The 6,965-nt window shown below is 47.9% G+C and overlaps 1 protein-coding gene across 1 annotated transcript in view; it reads right to left on the reverse strand.

The window, feature by feature from the left end:
* Window positions 1-5,081, reverse strand: part of BCL7A (BCL7A, BAF complex component) — a 32,244-nt gene extending 27,163 nt beyond the window's left edge. Inside the window, exons 1-3 of the mRNA XM_027853520.1 lie at window positions 4,954-5,081; window positions 3,331-3,381; window positions 1,419-1,500 (exon numbers count right to left, since the gene is read on the reverse strand). Of these exons, the coding sequence (XP_027709321.1) occupies window positions 1,419-1,500; window positions 3,331-3,381; window positions 4,954-5,081 (261 nt within the window). The remainder of the gene's footprint in view (window positions 1-1,418; window positions 1,501-3,330; window positions 3,382-4,953) is intronic.
* Between the last annotated feature and the right edge of the window lie 1,884 nt (window positions 5,082-6,965).

The following is a 6,965-nucleotide window of genomic DNA, read 5'->3' on the forward strand; positions in this document are numbered from 1 at the left end:
TACTACTACTACTACTACTACTACTACTACTACTACTACTACTACTATTACCACCACCACTAATATTTAAATAGTATTCACAATACTTCTACTCCTACTACCACCACCATTAACATTTAAATAGTGTTCACAATACTACTACTACTACTACTACTACTACTACTACTACTATTACTATTACTACTACTACTACTACTACTACTACTACTACTACTACTATTTATATAGTGCTCACAATATGCCAGACACCGTGTTAGGCACTTTACAGTTATTATCTTATTTGATCCTCACAACATCTATGGGAGGTAGGTGCTATGACTGTCCTCATTTTAAAGATAAGGAAACTGAGGCAGACAGAGGTAAAGTGACTTACCCAAGGTCACACCACTAAGTGTCTGAGGCTGCATTTGAACTTAGGTCTTCCTGACTGAGACCAGCATTCCTTAAAAATTTATCTGTTTTAATGTCCAAGATGGTAAATATCCAGAGATAATCCCCACCAGCCAAAGAACTTTGGAGTTCTCCGTCACTTTTAAGCGGCTCAAGGGAGATCCCAAGACGAAGAAGTTTGAAAAGTGGGTGTAGCAGAACCTGGCTAAGTGCTTGCTGAGCGCTGGCCTTCCATCCTCGGGGAATGGCTAGAGATGGGACGAGGGGCTGGAAGGGAATGCTGTGCTGAGTATGGTGGGAAGGTGGGCCGGGTCTAACCAACCAAGGCCTTTCTGTCTTGCCCAAGGGGCAACAGGGGTTTATACAATATGGTGCCATCCTCCCCTGGGTCATATAACTCCCTTCACACACCCTACAGCCCAACCAACTGGGCTACCCATAAGTAGGCCCCGTGCTCACCCTGTTCCCTGTAAAAACCTGGACTCCTGTCTCTCTCCTCACACTGTTAACACTGCAACTTGTCCTTCGAGGCCCATCTCAAACGCTGTTTCCTCGCTGAAGTTTTCATGGTCCCCATCCCATCTCAAAAAGCCCTTGTGTTTTTATAACTTTCTTTAAAGCTATTTATGTAATATTGTGTGTTTTAATTACTAGTCTTCATCTTGGGAGGTGTCATGAATACAGAGCCGAGGCCTCGGGGCAGGAAAATCTGAATTCAAATTCAGCCTTGGACACATACTAGCTCTCTGACTTCCTAGGCAAGTCACTTAGCCAGTTTGCCTCAGTTTCCCCATCTGTAAGATGGGGATCCCAACAGCACCCGCCTCCAAGGGTCGCCATCAGGATCAAATGAAATAAAGCACAGTGCGGGCACACAGCAAGCACTACATAAACGCTAGCTGTTATTTTAATAATAATCATCACTTTTATGTCGCCCCCAGTGCCGAGCACAGGGGCTCACACCAAGCGGGCTCTTAAACACGTATGCACTGAATCCAGTCTGCAGGACAGTGGCCAGTCATACTCACGTCATCTACCTTCGGCTCTGTAACGGGGACCCACTTGTAGATCCGCAGGGAGGTGTCGCCGACAGTCACCCATTTCTTCTCCCTGTGGATGACGGACAAAGAGATCCTGGTCACTTGGGGTGCTCCGGCTGGGCCGGTGACAAGCAGGGCCTTCCTCTCCTGGGGGTGTGGGGTGTGTGTGTGTGTGTGTGTGTGTGTGTGTGTGAGTGTGAGATAGCGAGAAAGAACCTGTGTGGGTGCCCATGGATTGGGGCATGGCAGAGCAAACACGAACCTACCAGAATATCACTGACCTGGGACAACCAATGACTCTGAAGGATTCAGAGGACCGTGGGAGTTCAAAGACACACACTACTACAACAATACCAGCAGAAAGGAAAGAAACACATCTGAGCGCTGAGCAATTAGGACGGCCAAGCTCGGCCTGGGTGAGGACCTGAGAAAATTCACCTCCATCCCTCTAATGCAGAGGCGGGGGGGCCGCCGGTAGGGGATGCTGTGTACACCACTGTCTGAGGTGGAGCCAGTTTTACTAACTCTATCTTTTTAAATCTTTGTTACATGAGGGATGAGTCACTGGGTAGGAAAGGGAGAAAGGACATATCCAGAAATCACAGTGATGTAAAAACCAAAGACATCAATAAAAATTAAAAGGGGAAAAAAAAAAAGGTTAAGCTTCTTGAAAGCAGGGACTTTTTTATTTCTGTAAACATCTAACTGTATTAGGCTGCTCGGTGGTTCAGTGGATAGAGCACTGGGCATGGAGTCTGAAAGATCAGAGTTCAAATCCAGCCTGAGACACTTACTAGATGGGTTACCCTGGATGAGTCCCTTAACTTCTGTTTGCCTCAGTTTCTTCAACTGTAAATTGGGAATAACAATATCATGTATACCTCCTCCCCTCTCCCTTATTGTGAGGATCAATATTTATCAAGTTCTTTTTTTTGTTTTGGGCTAGGCAATTGGGGTTAAGGGACTTGCCTATTTATCGAGCTCTTAACTCAGTGCCTAGCAATAAGCAATCAACAAACATTCGTTAAGCGCCTACTATGTGCCAGGCACTGAGCTAAGAGCTGGGGATACAAAAAGAGGCAAAAAACAGTCCCTGCCCTCAAGGAGCTTACATTCTACTGAGAAGATACAGCAGGGACACAGATAACACATATGCAGTAGGCAGAAAGTGATTTCAAGAAGAAGAAAGAATTAACAGCTTGGAAATTAACAGAGAGGAAGGGAGAGGTAATGACAAAAGACAGCATGTAGCCCCTGAGATAAGGCTTAAAGAATGTTAGAGATTAAGAGGAGAAAGCACTCCTGGCATGACGAACAGCCTAGGCAAAGGCTTGGAGACAGGAGCTGAAAAAATGCGTAAGAGGAACAAAGAGGAGGCTAGTTTGGTTGGAAAAGGAAATCAGACTGGCGTGATGGGTTAGGACCAGCCTGTGAAACGGTTAAGATGGGGGCAGGGAGACGAGTTTGTGTCTTATCCTAAAGGCACGGGGAAACAACACGGTCAGATCTGAGCTTCAGAAATACTGCAGCTCCCAGGGCAGACGAAAGGCTGGGATGCAAATGAAGGGCTATTTTATTGTAATACTGTCAAATTTTTCAGTGCTCTGATCACTTTTGCTGATTTTTTTTCCTCTTCTTTCCCTTAAAAGGATTCTTTGTTAGATGATGGGCATCTGGCACATGCATGTGCAGCCCCTGTCAGCTTGCTTCGATAGTGTCTCCTCCCCCCGTAGAGTTATAAGGGACAGATGGCTCGCTGAGAAATGTAGGTGATGAAAACAATTAATAGAACTCTATTAAAATTAACTGGAGGCTCCGTAATTTAATCCTAAAGACCCGGTGGGTCAAAGAACAAATCAGTAAACAATAGAAAACTGCGTCAGATAAAATGTCCACATACCAAACTTTGAGGACGGAGCCGAAGGGGGAAGGATACAGGGGGACATTTGGGCTAGGGAGAAAACAAAAATTAGGGCGGCAAGCAGGCGCCATAGTGCGTAAAGCCCCGGGCCTGAAGTGTGGAAGACTCATCTTCCTGAGTAGCTGTGTGACCCTGGACAAGTCACTTAACCCTGGTGTGCCTCAGTTCCCTCATCTGTAAAATGAGCTGGAGAGGGAAATGGCAAATGACTCCAGTCTCTTTGCCAAGAAGACCCGAAACTGGGTTACAAAGAGTTGGATATGATTGAAACAACTGAACAAAAAAATGAAAATTAAGAATAAAATTTTATTTGTTTAAAAGGTATTATGATAGTCGAGAGGATGAAGGCAGAAATGGGAGAGTGAGAATCATGGATTTAAAGCTGGAAGGGGCTTTGGGGGCGGAGCCAAGATGGCGGAGGAATGGGAGCATTCCAGCCCGACTCCCAATATCCTCTTCTTTGGGTTATCTAGTCCAACTCCAATGGCCCAGAGAGGTTGAAGTGATTTGCCCCCCTATCATATAAGTAGTTAATAACAGAGCCTCTGGGGCAGTGGGGGAAGTGTGCTGGACTTGGGGACGCAGGAGGACTGAAAGTCAAATCTAGCCGCAGACACTGCTAGTTGTGTGAGCCTGAGCAAGTCACTTAACCTCTCTCTGCCTCAGTTTTCCTCATCTGCAAAATGGGAATGGCACCCACCTTCTAGGATTGTTGTGAGGATAAAATGAGTTTTGTAAAGCACTTTGTAAGCCTTCACACACTATATAAATGTCAGCTACCATTATTACCCCAACCTGAGTGATCTGCCCACTGCACCATGACCCATGACTGTGGGGAAAAGGCCATCCCCCTAGCAGCAGAGAGCCAGGGTCCTTTATCTAGGCCAGCAGAAGGCAGAAGGCCCTGGGCACCATGCCCATAGCGGCACTTGGGCAGAAACGGCCCTTAACCAGTCCCAGCTCGACCCATTTTCATTTGTCATTTGGGTAGGAACCTTGCCAAAGGCGATTCACCCACAGCACATCTCTAACAGCTGAGGATTCCTGCTCAGGCTCTTCTGGGTAGGAAGGGCTTGGGAGCTGCTGTGGAGACAGTAAACCCCACCAGAAGGCACCGGGGAACAGAGAGAGGGAAGGGGGGGGGAGAGATAAAGAGAGAGAGAGAAAGCGAAAGAGAAGGACAGAGAGGGAGGGAGGGGGAAAAGAAGAAAGGGAGACAGAAAAAAGAGAGAAGAGAAAGAGAGGGGAAGGAAGAAAGAAATGGGAAAGAGGAGAGAGAGGTAAGGAAAAAGACAGAGGGGGCAGAAGGAGTGAGGAAGGGAAAGAGAACAGGGGAGAGAGAGAGAAAGGGAAAGAAGGGCAGAGAGGAAGGGAGGGGGAAAAGAGGAAAGGGAGACAGAAAAAAGAGAGAAGAGAAAGAGAGGGGAAGGAAGAAAGAAATGGGAAAGAGGAAAGAGAGGTAAGGAAAAAGACAGAGGGGTCAGAAGGAGTGAGGAGGGGAAAGAGAACAGGGGAGGAGGGAGAGAGAGAGAGAGAGAAAGGGAGGGAGGGAGGGGGAGAGAGACAGACAGAGAGAGGCAGAGAGCGAGAATTCGGAGCTACGCCTGGCTGCACCCCAGGCCGGCTTGGGGTTGACGCTGATGCGTGCCGAAAGGCACCTCGTTGCAGGCCTCTTGGCTCAAGGGCAGGGGCCGCAGATGGGTAAGAGGAGCCGGACTGGAAAGCAACATGCTAATGGCTCCACTCCCCCCACCCCCGGCACGTCTTCACTATATATTATTCATGCCCGTCTCCCGGGTCACACGTGCACAGATAACACACGGCTCCAAGACCTAGCAGAAGGTTGGCTAGCTCCTTGAGGAAGCAGCCGCGGAGAGACAGGGCTGTGCCGACGACAGGAACACAGGCCCCTCTCTGTGCGGCGCCAACTCAATCTATTGTTGGCAGAGGCTGGTATTGGAAAGCATGCTGTCCTGGTCATCGGATGGCTCGGGTTAAAATTCTGGCTTGGTGGCCTCTGACAAGTCACTTAAGCTCTGTGAGCCTCAGTTTCCTCATCTGTAAAATAAGGGGGTTGGGGCAGACGGCCTCTGGGGTCCCTTCCAGCTTGACAGCCATGATTCTATGATCCCACAAAATGGGGATAACAGCCCCTCCCTGGAAGGGTTTGTTGTGAGGATCTGTGAAGCGCTTGGCACAGTGCCTGGCACACAGCGGGCATTTAATCAACGCTTACTCCTTTCCTCTATTCCCTTCCCTGCTAGAAAGACAGGCCACTTGAACCCAAACACTTAATCCTTTAGGGCCCAAAACCTTCCATAGGCCCTAAAACTGCTCTATTAATTTTTTTTTTTTTGGCTAAGCAATGGGGTTAAGTGACTTGCCCAGGGTCACACACCTAATAAGTGTCTGAGGCCAGATTTGAACTCAGGTCCTCCTGACTCCAGGGACGGTGCTCTATCCACTGCACCACCTAGCTGCCTCTGCTCCCTTAACACTTGCAGATGAGGACCAGGACTGGATTACAGTGCTTTAATCAATCAATGAATCAGCCAATCACCATCAAAGGTACCTACAGCCCGACAGGCTCAGGGATAATCCAGGGCATACAAAGAAGGGCAGAGGCAGTCCCTGTCCTCAAGAAGATGACATTCTAATGAGGGAGACAACAAGGTGAAATGTTAATTATATAGGAGATAGGTGACTCGGTGGATAGAGGGCCAAGCCTGGAGTCTGGAGGACCTGAATTCAAATCCAGCCTCAGACACTTACTAGCTGGGTTTCCCTGGGCAAGTCACTTCACCCTGCCGGCCTCAGTTTCCTCACCTGTAAAATGGCCTGGAGAAGGCAATGGCAAACCACTCCAGTATCTCTGCCAAGAAAACCTCAAATTGGGTTATGGAGAGTGGGACACAACTGAACCACAATGCCCTAGGGGTGATGAGAAAGGCCTCCAGTAGAGGGGAGGATCTGGGCTAAGGCTTGGAGGAAGTTGGGAGACTTTCCGTGCATTTGTGCCTCACAACAGGGCATTTACTATAACTGCTATTGTTATGCCCATTTCAGAGATGAGGAAAGCAAGGCCACAGCAAATGACAGATTCGAACCCAGGTCTTTCCAGACCCCGAGTGCAGCAAAGATGAAGATGAAGGGCAAACTCACTGCAAAGAGATGGCAGAAGATCGATGAACCCAGCCCAAGGAAGACCCCTTCCCCCTCTGTCCAAATTTTAAACCAATTCAACAAGCATTTATTAAGTGCCTACTATATGCCAGGCACTATGCTAAGCGCTTTACAAATATCATCTCATTGGATTCTCACAACCACCCCAAGACGCAGGTGCTATTATTATCATCAACCCCATTTTACAGCTGAGGAAACTGAGGTAAACAGAGGTTAGGTGACTTGCTCAGGGTCACACAGCTAGTAAGTGGATTTGAACTCAGGTCTTTCTGACTCCAGGCTTGGTGCTCTATCCACTGGATATATGATTTCAATGATATAGGGAATGCCTGGGAAGAAGGCCCTCTTCTTCTACCCACGAAGGCTCGACTCTTCTAAGTAGTACAAATTCCGAGAGAGTTGCCTAGTGTAGCAGTATCAAACTCAAACAG

This window comes from Vombatus ursinus, unplaced genomic scaffold (genome assembly GCF_900497805.2).
Source record: "Vombatus ursinus unplaced genomic scaffold, bare-nosed wombat genome assembly UNPS02009994.1, whole genome shotgun sequence".
In the NCBI taxonomy this organism is placed as follows: domain Eukaryota; kingdom Metazoa; phylum Chordata; class Mammalia; order Diprotodontia; family Vombatidae; genus Vombatus; species Vombatus ursinus.